The following is a 20,868-nucleotide window of genomic DNA, read 5'->3' as shown; positions in this document are numbered from 1 at the left end:
GTAAAAAAGTCTTTAGGAACAGCAAAACAAAACACGTGACTGAGAGCAACGAGTTTTGAGACAAACAGACACCTCAACCACAGAAATCCAGACATGGAACATTCAGCAGAATCACTTTCATGCACGAACAATCTCAGAAAAAACAAGTCAGAGAAAGAAGTCCAAGAATAAAATAGGAGCTGTGACATTAATGTACGGACGGTAACTTGATGTTGAGCCTGGGGACAAAACAAGGGCTCAGAGGAGAAACTGTCTCTGCTATCATGGCTCTGATTTCAACCACTGGCAAGGCAGGAGCTCAACATGTGGCGCAACATGTGGCTCTGTGTCTGCTTTGAGGCTGTTGTTGGCAGAGTCGCCGGCCGACTTCAAGACGGACCGGCGTGTGAGAGGCCGACCGGACGGCTGAGCTGATAGCGTGGTGTGTGTTGGCTTGTTCTGTCTTACTGAGCTCTGCTGCTACACCTCCGTCTGGAAACCTCAGACCCTGTGTGTGTGTGTGTGTGTGTGTGTGTGTGTGTGTGTGTGTGTGTGTGTGTGTGTGTGTGTGTGTGTGTGTGTGTGTGTGTGTGTGAGACGTCTCCAGCCGGTGTGATTTACGGCACACTTTACACTCAGCGCTGCATTCAACTGCGATATTTTATGGTGATGTTTTTAAGTTTTAAAGCCGTGACTGAATCCCTCATTTCACCAAATGGTGGGAAGTTCCCGTTGACGTGTGGGAAAAGAGCTTCGCTACGTCTAATCTGTGTGGAAGTGAGGTCTAACTGAGAGTACAAAACAGGAGTGACAGGAATGTTCTCAGATTCTATGTAAAATATCATCTGCTTCCTTTTAAGTACGATTTGAGTCATAACAGAGTCAAAAGCAGCTTCATTGAAGGAATGTTGCTGCAGGTCAGATAGTGATGATGGGAGCACTCAGAGACACACAGTTAAAACGCTTCAGCTTCCATCGACCGAAACATGCCGTCACTCTCCCCTGTGTAGCTGACAGCGGTGAGCGGGAAAAGAGTGAGATGGGATTTCTCTTTAAAGCTGTGAAGTGAGATCACAGATGTTTCTTTGAATGGAGTTAACTGGAGTTAAGTCTGGAAGGTGAGATTCTGCCTGCGACTGCATCTTCTTCTGTTCTTTTTACCTTCGTGCAGAGCGCGTCGAGCCAGGGCCTCGAACTCGGCGAAGTTGTGCACCAGGTAGCAGTGCTGGTCCTTGGGGTGCGAGGCCATGTCGTGGAGCTCCCTGATGTTTCCCTGCCAGATGCCCAGAGTGAAGATCTCCACGCCTCGTTCTCGCAGGGCCGCCGCCACCGGCCGAGGGTCTCCGCCGTTGGAGTAGCCGTCGGTGATGAGGAAGATTGCCTTGGTGGCGTTACCGCGGGAGTGACGGAGGATTTGCTGTTGGAGAAGAAGAAGAAGAAGACACGCGGCCATTAAGTCAAGATGAGACCGACTTTCAGTTTCGCTGAAGAAAGAAACGAAAAGAAAACGGTTCACAAAAGAAAGTTTTACAGGTAATTACGAAATAGAGTAAAATCACAAACTATCAATGGTTTTTATTCAAATTAAACTGACAACATATCACAAGATAGTAGGAAGTAATTCTCTGCTTCACTTAGCTTACATACGTGTTTAAACTGTTTTTGACAGAAGCAGCGTGAAGCTGCAGATCATCCCGACAGGAAGTCAGACAGTAACAGCCTCAAGAATCCAGCCAGTTCTTACATTAAAACATCCTGTGTTAACCCCTGATCTTATATCACATCAATCTCTTCCCCCCCGTATCTCAACAAGGACATGAAATGCGTTTTTCTCCTGCTAACATGCACTGTATGTAAAAACAGTTCCGACATTTCTATAAAGATATCAATCTTCTTATGTAACTCTGAAAGTGTGTAACTTTCCCAGCATGTCATATTTATTCATGCTGTTCCTGTATCTGTTGTAGAGGACGATCACGTGTTGTTGTGCACGCCACGACGTTCCCAACGACGCTCCATCTTTATTGAATAACGAAGAACGTCACACTAGACCACTAAAAACAGCCCTCAATTCTAGGGTTCCTAAAAAACCCTCCATCAGCAGGACAGGCAACACGGGCAGGATGAGGAGGAGGGACACGCACAAAAAAAAAAAAAAAAGGGAGAAAGCTCTACAATTGTAATTATTCCTCCGACAGACGAGGCAGCTGCTCTCCAGTGGTCTGAAACCACCAGAAGAACGCTGGGCAGCGCAGACCGAGCTGCTGCGTCCGCCCCAGACACCAGCTACAGTTCCCAAACTAACTTTAGCCACCGTTTACAATCCACCACATACAATTAGACAGGACATTAAAGTCAGAGAAACATATCTTTATTTTTTTTCTCTCAAGTAAAAAAGAAAAGAAAATTCAAACAGGACCATCTGCTCGCTGCGCCGCGGAGGCCAAGTTGAAAGGGTCTCGGTTTTGTTGTGGAGCTGTGTTAAATGAGGTTAAGAGGGATATGTGGAGTGGAGAAGTCCCCCGGGGCAACGATGGATAGAAAAGAAAAAGAAAGTTGAGCAATAAGGTGGAGAGAAAATAAAAGAAGGAAAGAAAGTGAAGCAGCAGAAGGAGCCAAGATGAAGTCAGTATGACAGATATCCACTTACTCACTTACTGAAAGCCAGAAAGGTCACGGGTATATCGTAAAGAATAAAAAAAAAATAAAGATGGGAGGGAAACAAAGGAAGTGTGTTCGAAGAAGCCTGTTTTTCTGTATTTCTGAATCCAAGCAGGACATTATAGCGACACATGACAGCCTGTAAAACAGGAGGTGCAGAGGGAGAGGAGACACGCACAGGGTGTGACCGCCGAGCCGGAGGAGAGAAAGCGCTGCTTCTTTATTGTCTAATTGGCGAAACTTCAAGCAGCTCTGGCAGCAGCGGTGTAATTACAGAGGCTGTGGAGCGAGGCGGCGAGGGGGGGCGGGGGGGGGGGGGGGGGGGGGGGGGGACGGGGACGGAGACGAGAGACGACTTTGTCTCGGTTCTTGAAGCTCCCGCTGCCCCGGTTGTCGGTGCTACGCCGTCTCCCCGTCCCCGACCCGCCTGTCAAACATGCTGATGTTTCTGTGTAAGTGTTAACATTTAAGATCTTTCCTGGACAGAAAGAAAATCAACGTGTGCTTTATTTGTACGTTTTATTATTTTTTTTTATCGTCAGCTCAAAGTGATTTCTGGGCCGCAGCGGTTAGCCGTGAGTGTTAGCGACCGGGGAGATGCTACCAAACGGAGCATACGCATGCAATACCCACTAATGATACCCTCCCGAATAGCCTCTGCATATCTTCGGTCAGAGTATTAACATAAAGGCGACCACAGGAGCCAGCGTGTGGGAAAGCGCTGCCCTTTACAGTAACTCTCAGCGTGCACGTTATCATCGGAGGCGAGAGACGCAGCGAATAATGTGCGTAACCGACGGTAACGATGGCTCATCATTACACTCAGGTTTCACAAACACAGGACAGAAGCTCCTGATTGATGGTTTAATCGTAGATTTCAGACGTTTTTAGCTCATGAAATGTTTTGTTTTCGGGGTAGAACAGGATGAAAAGATCAAATATTTTGAAGATCACCAAAGCTGAGTTCAAGCTTCAAAGACGAACAGATGTGTTTGAGACAAAGCCAACAAGTTGTAAAAGTTAATTCCAATAGAAAGAATTTATTTTCCAGTTTTTAAAATGTTAATCGTTTTTAGACCGTATTAAATTCCACATAAAACAAAGGGATGAGATCACGTTTCTTTCAGTCTGAACTGCGCTGCATCTAAAAATAAAGAAGACAACCGTGAACTCAACTTTAAAGATGATGATTAGCATTACAGAAACAGTCTAGATGGCCCGGGCTGAGTATTCTGACCCGATGCTCAAAGTGTACGACTCATCTGAAATAATGATCGGTCACAAAGCCGGCGGACGGGAACTGAATCTGTCCTCTACTCCAGCGACTCATCTCATCCTGTACGTCATCCTACCCGAACATCTCGTACATCTCTTCAGTTACGCACTTGGCAGCTCCGGAGAGGAGATAATAAGCAAGCAGCAGTGGGACAGTTTAAGTGTATGTGGTTTAGAGCCGGTGATATCTGTCACAGCAGCGGTGATAGTGCGCGGACCAACAGGCCTCGAGGGATTAGCGGTAAGAGCGGCGGATCTTTCTCCGCTCAAAAAACGCCTCGATGTTTGGCAGGAAGCAAGAGAGAGTCGAGCTCCAATCTATTTTATAATTGTTGAGACATTTCAGAGTGAGAATGGATGAGAACACGTATCAGACTCCAGCTGAATGTGGTTGTTTTACAGAACCAACTTACAACAGCACTGACCTCCTCAAAGCGCTGATGAACCACCGATTTGAATAAATCCAATAAATAAAAGCTAATGAAGAGCTGGATCGTAACTCCGATAGACTCCAAACAGATGCTCGCATGATTAGAAACTTCAAAAGCAGGCACCTCTCATTGCATTTGGCAGAAGAGAGTACAAAACCTTTCCACACCTTGAGGGGCTGAAGCCGCTGCCAGGTTCCTCCAGCTGTTAATCAAAGGCTTATATATGCATGGCAGCTACCCTGCATGCTAAATGAGGACCCCCCACCACCACCAGCAGGCTGCTGTTGCTCCTATCAGCCCCTCCTGCCACTTTGATCAGAGATGAACCCACCTGGTTCTGAGGAAAGATGCGAAATGATTTATTGATTTTTTTTTTTTCCGCCACCGGCAACAAGTTGGCATCGAAAGAAATCAATAATTAAAGGAGATTGAGAAACGTACAAAAGCTACATCGGTCAAACTGCCAAGTGTTTTTCTTAAGTTCAGTTCACTCCAAACAACAAAGAAGAAACGTGCTCTTGTTATCTCGTCTTGAATACGTCCGTTGATGAACTCTCATGCACTCATATTGAATGCTTTACAACTTCAGACGTTCCTTCTGGCATCGCTGACAGAGAACGGCAACCGAGGGCGTCGATCTGAACCCTCAAGGTCGGTATTTTGAAGCGGTGAATTCGTACAGAAGGAGTGTCTTTGTGTTCTATGAGACGAGTTGAATGGAAGTCTATGGAGCCGCCCCCTAGCTGCCTTCGGTGGTATTGCAGTTTAAGGTACTTCATCATTGGCCTCATTTTTCAGACCCGAAGGTTCGGTCCACTTTTCGACAGAGTCTCTGAGTGCAGCTCAGCATAAGAGGCGAGCCTGCGTGTTATCATCCTGTATTGTTTTTTTTTTTTTACTTCCCTGAGATCCACCTTCCAAAAACAAAACAACTTTACTGGCAGCCATTCCACAGAGGATAAAAAAACAAAAGCATCCGTTCGGAAAACCGTCTCCTCATCGGTCGGAAGTTCGGAGCGCTTGTTTTCACAGGCTATCTGCTCTTGGCTCGGCTGGTAAGAAAAACAACAACAACTCTGCAGGGGCCAAACAACAATATGCGCACACATACTGGACATGAAATTACAGAGACCAGACTCAACTGTGTTGAGCAACATCTCAGGGACACATACTTTGGATATTTAAGATAAACTGGGTCATCTGTGGAGATGATTTGTTTCCTGGTTGAATCCGGAATTTGCCACAAAAGTCCATCCCACAAATTCATATTTTCTGGATCCTGTTTTTAAGGCGAATGAATCCTGAAATGTTTTGACATGAGAGCACATGTAAAGCACATGTATCGGCCTTTTCTGGATCGATTGCTGAACATTCACCTTCAACTTTTGATCACATATTGTTTCGTGCCACATCATCTCTTCTGCCCGGGCTGTCCGGCTCTGGTTTTGCTCCGTGACACTGACACAGTGAGGTTGAGGCCACTCAGCTGCCCAACGCTCACACAGGTGGTCTTGTATGTTTTAGCTTTTCTATTGCAAGGAAACTATATTTTAGTTTTAATTTTCCCACCTTTCAACCTGTCTGTTAGTGGAGTTGCAGAGACTTGAAACTCCTCATAAATGTCATCTTTTTGGCAATGTTCGGTTATTATCATTTGCTCAATCAAATTCTCTGAAGTTTCCGACGTTCATAATTTAGAGTTGGTTTTCAAAAAAGGAACTTCACCTCAGAGTCCAAATCAAACCTGTTTTAAACTCTCCATTTACTGGACAGAAAGCTGTTATAACTGGTCAATAAATGTTCCCAAACTAAAAATACACAGTTTGATGTTAACACACCTATACATGAAAAACCACCAGCTACAGCTCTTCTATGGCAGTAAAGGCAGCCTCCAGCTATAATAAATATACAGTAGAAGGGTTAGTGATCCTCATACAACACTGTGACAGCAGAAATAAATCGATCCTGAAAAGCTTCTGTGAACCGACTGACCTGTCAGCTTTTACAATACAGAAACTGTGAACAAACACGTCGAAGTAGAAAGTAATAGTCCAAGCAGTTATGACAAATTTGCACAGGATGAAGAGTTGGAAACGCTGCTGTATGTCTGTTCCTATAAAGTATATTTCTCTGGCATGTCCTGTAACTTCACCTGCACATGAAGCCATCCCACATGACCCGTTACCGAAAGGTACATTTTTATGCAGAGGTGTCTTACTTCAGAAAAATGCAGACAGAAAATAAAAATCGGACATTTTCAAGTCCTTTTTGCAGCTTGAAATAGTGTCAAATGTGAATTTTAATGTACTATCAATCGGAAAATGTGTCTTCAGTCAGCTGGAGGAGCCACAGGACGAGTCATTCACAGCTTCGCTGCAGCAGACAAAAAGAAAAGATCACTCATCAATCACTGCGCTGAAAGTGGAGGCTTCCAAAACCACAGAAGATACTTTTGATGTTACATAAGCACTACATAGATAATTGTTAACCTGTCTGGATTATAGTTGGCAAACCTTTAGGGAAAGCTATTCCTAGAACAAGAAGGCCATTCCAGGAAATTGCTCCCAATTTGGCAACCTTTGGACTCATTTACCACGACTTAATAATTTAAAAGCTTTCGCTGCAGTCTGTCCGTGTCATGTGGGCTTCATAAGCAGAAGCAGCTTTGACCGAGAAGTGTGATGGCATCCAAAAGTGTTGGAGGAGAGTGCGGACAGTCGGTTAATTGGCAGCCGGACGGCTGAGTGAGTTAGCACGACGGCTTCTGTCACAACACCATTCATCAAACTCAACAAGTCCACCGGGAGCGACAGGAGAGGAAAGAGACGCCGAGCAAAAGGGGAGAAGCTATTTCCACAACGTGAGAGAAACCTCTCAGGCAGTGACCGGGATCCAATCGCAACACTGCATTGTGGGTAATTGGACGAGGACAGCCGGGGTGACTAAGTGGGGAAGAATAACAGGAGCAGTTACAGTCTGAGTGGACGATGTTGGACGATGGTGAGGTCACACTGCCTCGTGTTGTGGATCTCGGTTACTTACATTTATCTTATGTCCTGTTTTTATGTTTAAAATTGTCAGTATTTAATAAGGTGGAAGTATGGCAGGTCCATGCAGTCAGACTTCATCCTGTCACAATGTTTGCACAAAATGTGACATTATGAAGTACAGGTTAGGATTATTCTCTCATTTCATTTATGGTGTGTTTTCTTTTGCATTTTTCCAAATCAGATGAAGACCAACGTCCTTTAAAAGTTGCTTTACTAAACTTGTAGGTCTAAACTTGTGACCTCTTCCCCTCTGAGAGCTACTTTGAGCTACCGGGTAGCTCATGAGCTGCTGGTTGGAGACCCTCTCTACGACCTGGAGCCTCTATGTGTATTTCTACTCTTCTGTTTTGGCGTTTCGTTCAACATTAGACATCTTTTCATGCTGCAAAAAGGCAGCGAGGAGGGAAAATAAAGCTCTCATGCAGGCTAACAAGCTGGCTAACAGTCCGTTTTCTTCTGTGGGACTGTTGTTACCCCCTTCGGGCCGCTTAAATAGAAGTGAGTTGTGCAACACAGCTAATAAACGTCCATCGCTGACTCCGTTCCTCCATTTTGGAGACTTTGGATGTCCATTCTCCCAAAGGTTTTGCTATCGTGGGATTCATTTCTTGGTGCCTTTGAGTTTAGCCAGAATAAATATGATCATTTTTGTTTTTAAACCAAAAGTAAGTGATTTAATTTGGTATGTTTAGATTTCTGTATCCCAGTACAGTTCAAATGATCAGTCACCAAAACCTCACAAATCATGTTGATATAAAAAAAAAAAAAGTCTGGCAACGTACGCTACAGGAAGTTCTATACATCTGACAGAGAAAGACATTTTTAACAGAATTACATTGGAGAGTGGAAGAAGGCCCACGAGTTACGTAATGTTTGCAACAGAAAGATCATTACCTCAGTGCCCGAGCACAGAGCGGCCATCATCTCCGAGCTCCGGCTTTCATTTTGAAATAAACAAAAGACAACAGCGCGGTGGAGCGCGATGCTTTTTCATGCCTCCAGACGGCCGTGTTGAAAGTGCTTATGTGCAGGGAACCGTTTGGGGACCGTCGCTGGCTCAAAGCATCCATGAAAACTTATCTCATCCAGACTGAGCTCCGACCGCACCGCAGTCAAGACGCAGCATTTTCCTTTGTTATGCTGACTGTTGCTGCTGTACTCGCATTTCTTCCCCCCATACCCCCCCCACCCCCCACCCCCACCTCCTCCACCCCCACCTCCTCCCTCACTTTCTCCTCCTCGGGGGTTTATTTGTCTTGGCACCAGGCGCAGGTGGAGACTTCCTCTTATAAAGCAGAGAATTGAGATGTCTGTGATAATAAGTAACATATTTATGGAGAGGTTTCAATTTATTGATTTTCTTGTTTGCTCTGGCCTTCGTTGGTTGGATGAATTATACGAAACCTCGTAACAACAAGAGGAAGCACAAGCTGGGAGGTCAATTGAGGAGGAGGAGGAGGAGGAGGAGGAGGACGTGTTCGGGGCCTCATTGCTCTGAGTTGCAGCAGATTTTCTACCATGGAAAAACTGAAATCACATGATGCTGCACATACTTATTCTCCAGGAAACATAACTACAAATATGCTGTTGCTGGGAAACCCCCCGTTTGCATGTAGTGTTTGGCGAAGTGATGATATTTGTGTGCTTTCGTATTTTCTCCTTTGTAAACGTGATAGGGGAGGTATGGGGGGATGGGGGGTTGATCTCTATCCCATGCTGGGTTTTCCTGCCAGCTCACGGCATTTCAAAATGAGCTGATTAAAGTCAAAGCCACCGCATACTCCGTCTGGATATTTGGACAGCGACTTGGCGCGAGGTTTCTTACGGACAACCAATCAAAACAGAAATCTCACACAATCACACCAGGTGAACGTTACAAACACAGACAACAGCGTATTTGTGGCTTCACATGTGTGTACCAATTACCTACTTCGAGTCATTTACACAAACAGACACACACACACACACACACACACACACACACACACACACACACACACACACACACACAGAGCAAAGAAAACAACCCAATGGAATCTGGCACTCTCAAACTCTAACCTCAACATAGCAAGTGGTTTACTAATAGACCAACACGCCTTAGGCCATAAAAACATGTTATTTAGTTTGCCACTACTTGCTCTTTGAAATACTTTTGGTTTCTTCAAGGTGCCAACGTATGAAGCTTTTTGGTCAAATTTCTAATCTCAAGATGCCAAAAGTAAATCTGTGTTAAAGAATCTGTGATTTGTGCCTTTAATCTCAAAGCTGTGGACTTCTGTGTGAATGCAGCATTTCAGAGTTGTGAGTTTAATCAGAGAAAATCTACACGACACTAATCAGAAGCAGTCGAAAGTCTTTTTATTGAAAAGTGAAAAGTCTTTAGAGATCATTTAAGGATGCTCATCACAAATCTTTATTGTGAAATATGAAGTAGCTGCTATTAAGTATTTTTCAAGGCTGAAATGGTTATTTCTAATACAGTTTAATCTGCAGATTTCACTTTTCTACTGTTTAGAAAATGTGAGAGAATAGTGAAATATAGCATTTATGAATCCAACTTACGTTCTTAAACTCAAATAAATTACCAATCACTTCAATTCAATTTATATATTTAGTGTCAAATCCCAACATTCGTTATTTCAGGGCACTCCAGAAAAGTAAAGTCCTAAAAACAGAACTTTACAGCCTTTTATAAAGGAACCCAACAATTACATCAACATGTGACAACAAACTGCTTTTAAGGTCAACAATAAACTTTGCATCTCAACCTTTCAGTTACCGTAGACAATAAAACCGCTGAGAAGGATTTGAATTTGAGCATCTGCATTTGCAATATTTCTGGAGAAACTCCCTTTACCAGGGAGGATCGAGTCTTATGATCTGACACAGAGAGTTTCCAAGATCAGGACTATGAATTTTAACTTTTAAGCCAATGTGGACACGAACTTGGTATCAGCTTCAAAATTACAGCATCAGTCAGTCTGTATTCAACACAAAAAGAAAACGTTTTATCTAAAAAAAAAATGTGCCAGACAAAAAAAAAAAAGCAACAGCACAGTGGTCTGATGGAAACACACTTTTTCCAGTGAGATCAAGAAACCACTGCTTTCTACTGGAATCCGTAGTTGAATGAGGCAGTTGAACTGCAGACTGCTGAAGCTGCTGACAGTCTGTTCCTGATGCCTGCCTGACCTTTGACCCCGCCAGCCACAGTATTAGTCTTCAAAGCCTCCTCACACTCCTCGCTGAATCGCACATTTTACTTTGTGTCTCTCTCCACCTCAACACTCTCACTGACCCCACCAGCTAGCCTTTCATTTATCACTGCAACACACACACACACACGCACACACACACACACACACACACACACACACACACACACACACACACACACACACACACACACACAACGCTGCAGTCAGCAGCACCCATCAATTGTTGAGCAGTATTTTAAGTAAGCGGGAATCTGTGTGTTGGTGTGAGCACGTTTATGTGTGAACGTGCACTCAGTGGAAAGAACAGAGTGTGAGGTTAGGAGAGGGTGGGTGTGTGTGTGTTTGTGTTTGTGTGTGTGTGTGTGTGTGTGTGTGTGTGTGTGTGTGTGTGTGTGTGTGTGTGTGTGTAGGAAAGTGTGGGTTCTCAAGCGTCGGTGTGTACTTGTGTACGTCTGACTGGCCTGCAGATACTTTTGCAGTCGACCAAGTTTTAAGCTATTTCCATCATAAAATACTGCACTTGTGCAAAGCGTCAGGTAGGTGGCAGTAACTCACCGTCAGGCTAAATGCTAGTCACCTAATTATGAGACAAAGAAGTAATAAATCATCCAAAAAAACGTATTACTGACCTTTTTAAAAGCAAACTTTTGCACAACATAAATAGCTGAAAGAGCACAGGTGTGTTTAATAACCCGGCTTTCAGCCCCTGGTATGATGCATGGTAAACCCCGAGCATTATCTATCCCAGCAGGGTCTGAGAGGGTTGGGCTCTGCGCTGCAGTGGATAAATGAACTGTGTGACACAGCTGTGTGTCAGAAATGACAGAAAAGGTGAAATTAAAAACACTAAAGGAAGCTTTGTTTCACTGTTTGAGTCCCAGACCTCCTCTGAATGCAGAAATCAGATCTCAATGCATCCCAGGTGGGTTCACACCTGCACCCAGGAACCAGGTTCACTCCAGTTATGGACAGCCTCCATGTTACTGTGAACCTGTGAAAAAAAAGATCTATCTGAGAGACACATAAGCAGCCGTCTTCGGACGTCACATGAAATCAGCACTGCTCTCTTTAACTGCCATTTTTCTCTGATTAACTTGACAAGTGTTGACGCAGCTTTCTGGCTCCAACTGAAATATCCAGTCACAGCTGATTGGTTGAAGTTTACACCTTAAGAGAGTAAACTTAACACAAGAAAGGTTGTAACATTAGAGATGTTTCATTACATTTTAGGGATCTCGTCGTCACTGCAGGAGTACACAGACTCATGAATGTGTGTGTGTGTGTGTGTGTGTGTGTGTGTGTGTGTGTGTGTGTGTGTGTGTGTGAGACTCATGTTTGTACAACGCAGGGCTCAAGTGGTGAAATCCACCCTTATAAACAGCAGCTCCTGAAGGCTCCCTACTTGTCGATCAGATTTTTATGAGTGTAGTCAGTGAGCCTAAAATCCTCGTCTCAGTGGAGCAATCAGAGCAAAATGTAAAAAAAAAACAGAGTGACGGAAGGTCTGAAATTACATTTGTGTCTGTCGAGGGGGTTTAATGACATCTGTGTTTTACAGAGCTGGGAAGTACGAAGACTTCCTCCCTCTCCGGTCTCCGTGTGCTGCTGAGCTCTTTCTTAATGCAGAATCTCTCTGAAAGGGGTGAAAACAAGGTGCAGAGGATAATTGAGACTTCACAGCTGCAAGTAGCGAGTGAATAATTTCTTTTGCTCCCGGGTTAAAAGCGGTGTGATGATTTCCCATCGAGGAGATCGACTGACTGCTAATGTGTCATTTCAGGTTGTTTTTTTTTATCACATCTTAATCTCACTGGCTTTTGCCGTTTCCTCTTCCTCTCTGGAGGCATTTTCAAACATTCAATCAAGGCGTAAACCTCACACCCACTTTGCGCAGTGAAAGAACACTGAAAGATGTCGAGGCTCTAACCCTGATAAGCATCCACAACCGCAGAGCCACAGTCATTTCCACCGAGTGAGCGCTGGCGAACGTGAAGGATCTGGGTGTTTTCCATCAAACACGCACAACTAAACTTTTGTTTCCACTGGATTCAGAAGTTGAGCAGAAAAATGCACATCGTTAGATGAATATCAGACATTCAAACGGCATATTGAAGACACTTTTTGTGACTTCTTATGCATATTTCTGAAACAAAATGTCTATAAAGAACATGTGTACATATGAAGCGGTCAATCAGATGTAGTGGACAAAAAAAAGGAGATCGCTGGTCGAGGGCTGATGCGCACGCACACACACACACACACACACACACACACACACACACACACACACACACACACACACACACATACTCCCTGTTGTTTCCACTGGCCTCATTCCCCTCATTTGCATTCCCTCATTCTTTCTCTATCTGGAGTCGCTGGTTTTTGGCCGGAGTGAATCCGAGTTATTTGACCGCAGAAGCCTTAAAGCCCCGAAGCCAAGTGGGCCACGCTCTCCTCCGGCATCCCAACCAGAGCACACTACTGACGTCTACTAGAAACACGCTGCGTGGAGCATTAACCTCGAGGCAGGAAGGAGAAGCAGAGACACGCTGCGAGCAGACAGAAGTGAAAGAGGGAGACGTGTTTCAGATCAGCTGGTTGCCGAGGAGACCGGAGACACGGCGACTGAAGCAACAGCTTAAAAGGAGATTGTGGAGTTTGTAACCACGACTACAAACAGACACTTTAAGAGTGAAACACTGCTGTCATTTTTCAGCAGACATCACTTTGTTATGCATATCAGGTTTTTCTAAGCTGGTCTCATCGCTGCTGAAGCAGGAAGATCTCCGATCTCCTGAGCAAAGGTCTGGAGAAGATGGAGAAGGTTGAGAAGGACGTGGCTGCAGCGGTGAACCTCGATGGGACGAGCGTGCCGGGAGAGTTGTTGGAGGAAATGTGTGACCTTGGAAGTGAAAATGTCTGCGCTTCATCAGATTCAGAGGGTTTTTGTTCAAAATGAGATATCCAGGGTTTGGAAAAAATAGTCCGGAACAAAAACAACATCAGTATTTTCTTTAACTTAAGCTCTTGGTTGACAAACTGATGCTCCTGCTGAGAAGAAAATGTGCGTTTCAGTAATATAATTTATGGGGAAAGACTAGAAAACGATTGTGGCATGTCTGAGGGCTGCCACCGTTTCAAGAAGATGTTAGTGAGCATCACCACGAGTCCTTCATGACCTCCGCTGCCCTCTCAGTCTGCAGATGTCTCTCCTACCTGTCTGTCTGTCGACACCTCGCCACAGATATGTGGTCAGAGAATTCAAAAAGTCCGAGCTTATCACCACACGGTGACGGCTGCTCGGCGACGGACGGGTAAGGTCAACTTTGAACGTGAATTTATCATAGATGACGTGTCGCTCAATTGGAAATTAACTGATGAGGTCAAGTCAGAAAGCTTTCATATTTTCTGTGTAGGCTGAAATGACATCATGGTTTTGCTGAATTGTAAGAAACTGACATTAAAATCTGGTTGATTTGATTGAGGGAGTAAAATTATTTAGCTTTTAAGGACGTACAAAGTTTGAATTCTGTTTTCCACGACTGTTTATCCACCGGCCAGTTCGCTGGTTAATGTGTGTGTGTGTGTGTGTGTGTGTGTGTGTGTGTGTGTGTGTGTGTGAGTGTGTGTGTGATAAGGCCTCAGGGCTCTTCCAGACGTTCAGAGGTCGGAAAGTAGGCCCCTGATTCTGGAAAATATTTGGTATCCATTTCAGCGAGGAGGTTAGGGGTGAGCGCAGTGTGACGAGAGAAGGAGCTGCAGCGCGAGTAACAAAGGCTGATATTGTCTGAGCAGTTAGACCCGGCAGGACAGCACAGTTTAACCAGTGTGACGCGGTACTCAGCCTTTCTAGTGACGCTGTCAAAGTAAATACACCGTAAGACAAACTGTATCTCAACCAGAAAATCTACAGCATCAGCTGAGTTTAATCTGATTTGGATGATTTTTTTTTTCTCATCCATATTGTCAGCAGCGTGCATCAGTTCTTCAGCACGATCATACAGCAAATGTAAGCTGGTTTATTGCCTGTTTTTCTTTATTTTATACAATTTTGGACTGTTGGTTGGAAGATGGGATGGAATGAGCAGCATGAGAATGAATTGTACAAAAAGTACTGAAAAGAGCCAATAGATGGATTGAAGGAGTCTATCGAGATGACCTACAACCTGCTAAACAATGGAGATGGAGAGAAGGTTTCAGAATCAAATGCTAAGATACTGGGTCACACTTCATTCTCGAAGAAGCCATTGAAGTGTTCGGAAAAACAATCCCTTAAAAACACAAAGTCCTAAATATTACTGGTGATGAAACAGACGGAGAGCAGATCGGTCGCAGCGTCCTGTCAGAGTGATTCAGTACGAAGAGGCCCAGCAGAGCAGAACCGGAGACTAATGCATGTCTTCCTCCTGAACCCAAAACATACAATCACACGCACACGCACACGCACACACACACACACACACACACACACACACACACACACACACACACACACAGAGTCATGTTGAGTCTATTATGTCAATCACCATGACAGTGTCTGAATAACTTTCCAACTACGCCCTGAGCAGAAGCACCCAGTAAAACATGTGTGTGTGTGTGTGTGTGTGTGTGTGTGTGTGTGTGTGTGTGTGTGTGTGTGTGTGTGTGTCCACCTCTATACACTGTAAAATCTGAAACTCCCAGAATGCACCTGTTTTCCAAAAACAATATAATATGTAATGAAATCAGATCTTTCACAAGGCAACATAGATGTAATATATAATCATTTTAGAGGAAGGAAAGATTCTGCTTCACAAATTAGACTTTTATCATTTGTCTGATGTGCTGGATAATATTTATAGTTTCACTTTAAGAAGTCAAAAAGGCTCAGAAACAACTCATCCAGCTGCTCATTGATATATATATAAAAAAAAAGAGAAAGAAGCTACAGATTAATTTGCAAATTAAACCCATCGGAGATGATCTCTGACAAGAAATTTGGTTTCAAAGTTGTCCAACTTTTAACACTTCACATAAAAAATATCATGTTTCCGGGGAAGTTGATGACATTTTTACTTCATACAAACTCCAAGAGGGTGAAAAAACATAAAGTGTGTTTAAACCTCCCCAATGTCCTCATGTCCTAATGAATCATTTCACAGATTTATGAGGCGCTTTATGCCTTAACAGCAGAGAGGCACGGCCCAGTGCAGACTCAGCATATTTAAATCTATGTCTAGTGTCTGAAGATGTTCCTGCCTGGTCTCAGTCTAATCAGGGGTTGGTAGGTGCTTGACCCCCTCTGTCTCACTCATCCCTCTGATACTGAGGAGGAGGAGGAGGAGGAGGAGGGGATGAATAGAGGGAAGGAGCAGACGGATTGAGGGGGAGGAAATGATTAAGGGTGTGATGGCAGGACCTGGCAGACAGGAAACAGTCTTTTCTTCTCCTCTTATCAGGATCAAAGAGATGCACCTTGCTTTCATTTGCTGCAGAGAGCACTCATCCTGATATTCCCTCCACTCTTTCCTCTTAGACCGAGAGTTCAGCTCGAATTCATCAAGGGGAGAATTCGGTCACTTGTTTTCTAATTTGCTCGGTGACTCAGCTGAGACGATAAAAAAAAAAAAAAATGCCCCAGTGAGCAAGTTGGTTTTGTAGAAATGGAAAAGCCCCTGAACTCACCCCGTCTCAGACAGAAAAATGTTCCAGCAGTCAGGTGATGGATGATCTTCATTTCCCATCTTAATTTGCCACGCTCCACATCTCCTACCCTCAGAAACTCAGACATCCCAAACATTACGCCGTCAAGTGTGTGTTGTTTTTTTTTTTTTTTTTTTTTTTTTTGGGGGGGGGGGGGGTACAGGACTCCTCGAGCTGAATATAAGCAACGACCACAGACCTCATTTAATCTAATAGACACTGTTTTGAAAAACAATACTGCATACTTTGGTTGTAATGCGTCAAAGCTTGAGGACTGTAACGGGCTCTGCAGGGAGGTCTGCAGCCGAGGAGCAGAGGAGGAGGAGAGGAGGAGGAGAGGAGGAGGAGAGAAAGGCAGAGAAATGTAGGAAAGCCAGGGTTGACCCTGTGGAATGAGATGTGGGCCTCACGGACGGAGCCCACCGTGTTTGTTTCACTTATTGTAGTCTGGTGAGACTCCGTGAAGAACGAAGAGCTGCATGAAGTGATTGACATCAGACCGGACTGTAGTTGACACATTCTGGATTGATTTCAGGTTTTAACACCAGAAAAACAGAGTGTCTCCACACTAAAGCGGTCAAAGTCAGAACAAACTAAGCAGCAAAATGAGTTTCTAAATGACACGAGTCAGAATAAAAACTAAAAGCGCTCCTGATCAGATCATCTCTCAACACTGGACTCAAACGTTCCTCCTGGAAGTTCACAGGACACAAAACAAATCCACCAGAAAAAAATGTGTTTGCAAGATTCAGGTCAACGTCTCATACATTCCTACAGTGGGTCTATAAATGCAGATACATACATTCTCATTCACGCACTCCAGTTTACAGCCCATAATATGACCTCTCTGACTCATATATGATGACAACCATGTAAAGACATGCAGCTGCTCCATAAACTGTGTGTGTGTGTGTGTGTGTGTGTGTGTGTGTGTGTGTGTGTGTGTGTGTGTGTGTGTGTGTGTGTGTGTGTGAATAATGAGCGTGAATGTGTGTGTGTTTTCCATGTGAACCGGTGCACATCAGGAGTCGCTGGAGCTTCTCGGTGAGGAAGAGGAGGAGAATAACCCACCTGCTCATCCAACTGAGAGCTTTCAGTCCCAGAAACAAAAAGCTGGCTGAGCAGAAAGCTCCTTTTATTAAGTGGCGAACGCTGGTAAACTACTCTGAATATCGGTTCTGACCCAGATCGAGGCGAAAGCAGCTCACCGCTAACCGGCAGTCAGGTAAACAGATTACTGCCTGAAGCTCTTTCTTCTACCTTCTTCCTGCTGCTTCCTTCATGGTCTCACTTCACACACTGCCCATCTGCCTGCTTCTTATGCAACTGTGGAGGCAGACTGACACGGAGAGGCTGCCAAGTCCAGTTTAGTGCTCAGTGTTGGCCGAAGCCCGGCCTGCCTGAAGGGAGCGGGAGGGTGGTGGTGGTGGTGGTGGTGGAGGGGGTATCTGGCAGCTCATGGCAACCCTGAGGCGATTCTTCAGGGTGAAGACAAACGATGAGACAGAACACACGTGATGGCAGAGATTTGAACTGGCGAGCACAGATAGTCGTTTCTTCCCCTGAAACTCGTCTCCAGAGAAGCTATAATAAAAGCAAGAGTGGAAAAAAAAAAAAAAAGCCATATTTCCTGGATCAAACCAGATTACTGGACACGAATATAATAAACTGAAAGGCTTTGAGCCATATTGTCTTCAAGATATTTGGTCATTTACAAAAAAAAATTAATGGAAAATAAATAAAATGAGATCTTAAAAAAACAAACAGGAAAATGGATTAACGTTTCTTAAGAGTAATTACAGTAAATAGAGGGACGGGATTATGATTGGGTTTGGAGAAGGGTGATGTGAACTCCCGTCTCACGTACAGAGTAGTTCCTCTTCCTCAAGGACCCTGAAATCATTCACTAAAAGTCATCGACTACTTGGTGCTGGAAAACTACAGCGGCGTGAGTGAAGTCATCATTTAGCAGGTTAATCATGTCTGGAGGCTGAAGAGACGCAGATCCTCCGATGAGGCGCTTTGAAATCATCAATCATCAAAAATCATAACGTTTACTTCATGATTTCACACACAGACACAGAATGTGTTGGTGGAAATAAGGTCTAAGTATTTAACCTCAATCCTTTTTATCAATCACATAATATTTGTTGATATGAAAACCATCCCTGCGTTCCAGTATCCATCCTACCTTAACATTTAGTACACCAGGAAGATTTAGTATGTCCCAGTACATGTTGAAAGTAGGATGCCACAAAGTACCAGGATGTCCTACGACCCACAATCCTCTGCAGCAGCAGAAGATACCTCAAATCCACCAGGCCACTGAGATGGTTGGTGGCGCTAAAGCTCCGCCCACAAAAGGAAGGAGAAGCATTAAGACAAAGTGTACTTGCTCAAAGTAGTATGTATACATACTGCATGCAACAGTACATGCTTTTTATGGGTGGCTACACTAAGTAGTAGAAAGTTGAAAGTAAAAAGTAGAAAGTTGAAAGTAGAAAGTAAAGAGTAGAAAGTTGAGATTATAAAGTAAAGAGTAGAAAGTAAAGAGTAGAAAGTAGAAAGTAAAGAGTAGAAAGCAGAAAGTAGAGAGTAGAAAGTAAAGAGTAGAAAGTAGAGAGTAGAAAGTAAAGAGTAGAAAGTAAAGAGTAGAAAGTAAAGAGCAGAAAGTAGAGAGTAGAAAGTAAAGAGTGGAAAGTAAAGAGTAGAGAGTAGAAAGTAGAGAGCAGAAAGTAGAGAGTAGAGAGTAGAAAGTAGAGAGTAGAGAGTAGAAAGTAGAGAGTAGAGAGTAGAGAGTAGAAAGTAGAAAGTAGAGAGTAGAGAGTAGAAAGTAGAGAGTAGAAAGTAGAGAGTAGAAAGTAGAAAGTAGAGAGTAGAAAGTAGAGAGTAGAGAGTAGAGAGTAGAAAGTAGAAAGTAGAGTAGAGAGTAGAGAGTAGAGAGTAGAAAGTAGAGAGTAGAGAGTAGAGAGTAGAAAGTAGAAAGTAGAGAGTAGAGAGTAGAAAGTAGAGAGTAGAAAGTAGAAAGTAGAGAGTAGAGAGTAGAAAGTAGAGAGGAGAGTAGAGTAGAGAGTAGAGAGTAGAGAGTAGAGAGTAGAGAGTAGAAAGTAGAGAGTAGAGAGTAGAGAGTAGAAAGTAGAAAGTAGAGAGTAGAGAGTAGAAAGTAGAGAGTAGAAAGTAGAGAGTAGAGAGTAGAGAGTAGAAAGTAGAGAGTAGAAAGTAGAAAGTAGAGAGTAGAAAGTAGAGAGTAGAGAGTAGAGAGTAGAGAGTAGAAAGTAGAAAGTAGAGTATGGGATTGGGAATGCAGGCCTTAAGTCCTCCTCACCAGATCATCCAACGGCTTCTGAAGCCGTTTCCTGTGGCGACCAGAGGACGACGACTGTGTGCGTTTATGCAAACCAGACGATCACTTCCATGTCATGCAGCGATTGGCCAGATGTGCAGACACGTAAAAAAACAGGACGCACCTTCCAAGCTGTCGGTTTGGATGTACTTTCACTCTTTTAGTGGAAGTGTTCATCCCGTCGCACCGCTTTACTTTCCACGGCAGGTCGGCTTCTCGCCGTTCAAACAGCGACGCGCACCGCTTCGTCTTTTTGATGTGGTCGGAGACAGGTGAGCGTCGGTTAGCGGATGACATCACTTATTGATCCGGAACCAGATTGCAGCTCCTCAAATGCATCGATATCAGTGCAACAAATTATTGAACATTTAATAAAAGTTTGCCAAAAAACACTGAATCAGGAAAAACCTTGAAGCTACACACATTTTAAACCTGCTGTATGATGTATGAGAAGAGAGGCAGGCAGACAGACAGGCAGACAGACAGACATGCAGACAGACAGGCAGACAGACAGACATGCAGACAGACAGACAGGCGGGCAGGCAGACAGACAGACAGGCAGGCAGGCAGACAGACAGACAGGCAGAGAGGCAGGCAGACAGGCAGACAGACAGACAGACAGGCAGAGAGGCAGGCAGACAGGCAGACAGACAGACAGACAGACAGACAGACAGGCAGAGAGGCAGACAGACAGGCGGGCAGGCAGACAGACAGACAGGCAGGCAGGCAGACAGACAGACAGACAGGCAGAGAGGCAGGCAGACAGGCAGACAGACAGGCAGACAGACAGACAGACAGACAGACAGACAGACAGACAGGCAGAGAGGCAGACAGACAGGCAGGCAGGCAGACAGCGGAGAGGCTGAGGGAGACAGAGATGAGTGCTGGAGGACAGCCGTGTCTCTACATGCACGGCTGGTGGAAAAATGTCTCTTAATGGATCCCAGCTTTCTACGGCACTTAGAGCAGCCAAGACCCGCCAAGGGAATAAAATATGGCATTATTATCATCATACTGCAATTATCAATTATCCTCCCTCTCTTTTTACTTTCACTCCGACACACAGACGCACACCTTCACACACACACACACACACACACACACACACACACACACACACACACACACACACGGCAGATCCTTCGTCTTCTACGAGATGAGTACATTAAACACTCTTACACTGCTGCTTCAGGTTTTTTTTTTCCCCAGTCTTTTTTTTATGACAT

General features: G+C 44.3%; 1 protein-coding gene across 1 annotated transcript in view; it reads right to left on the bottom strand.

The window, feature by feature from the left end:
- Positions 1-20,868, bottom strand: part of svep1 (sushi, von Willebrand factor type A, EGF and pentraxin domain containing 1) — an 80,981-nt gene that overhangs the window by 57,061 nt on the left and 3,052 nt on the right. The window contains exon 2 of the mRNA XM_069169770.1: positions 1,141-1,396. Within this exon, the coding sequence (XP_069025871.1) occupies positions 1,141-1,396 (256 nt within the window). The remainder of the gene's footprint in view (positions 1-1,140; positions 1,397-20,868) is intronic.

Source organism: Embiotoca jacksoni, unplaced genomic scaffold (genome assembly GCF_022577435.1).
Source record: "Embiotoca jacksoni isolate LCO1_2020_lvr unplaced genomic scaffold, fEmbJac1.0.p SCAF_47, whole genome shotgun sequence".
Classification (NCBI taxonomy): domain Eukaryota; kingdom Metazoa; phylum Chordata; class Actinopteri; family Embiotocidae; genus Embiotoca; species Embiotoca jacksoni.
This window is presented reverse-complemented; position numbering and strand designations above follow the sequence as displayed.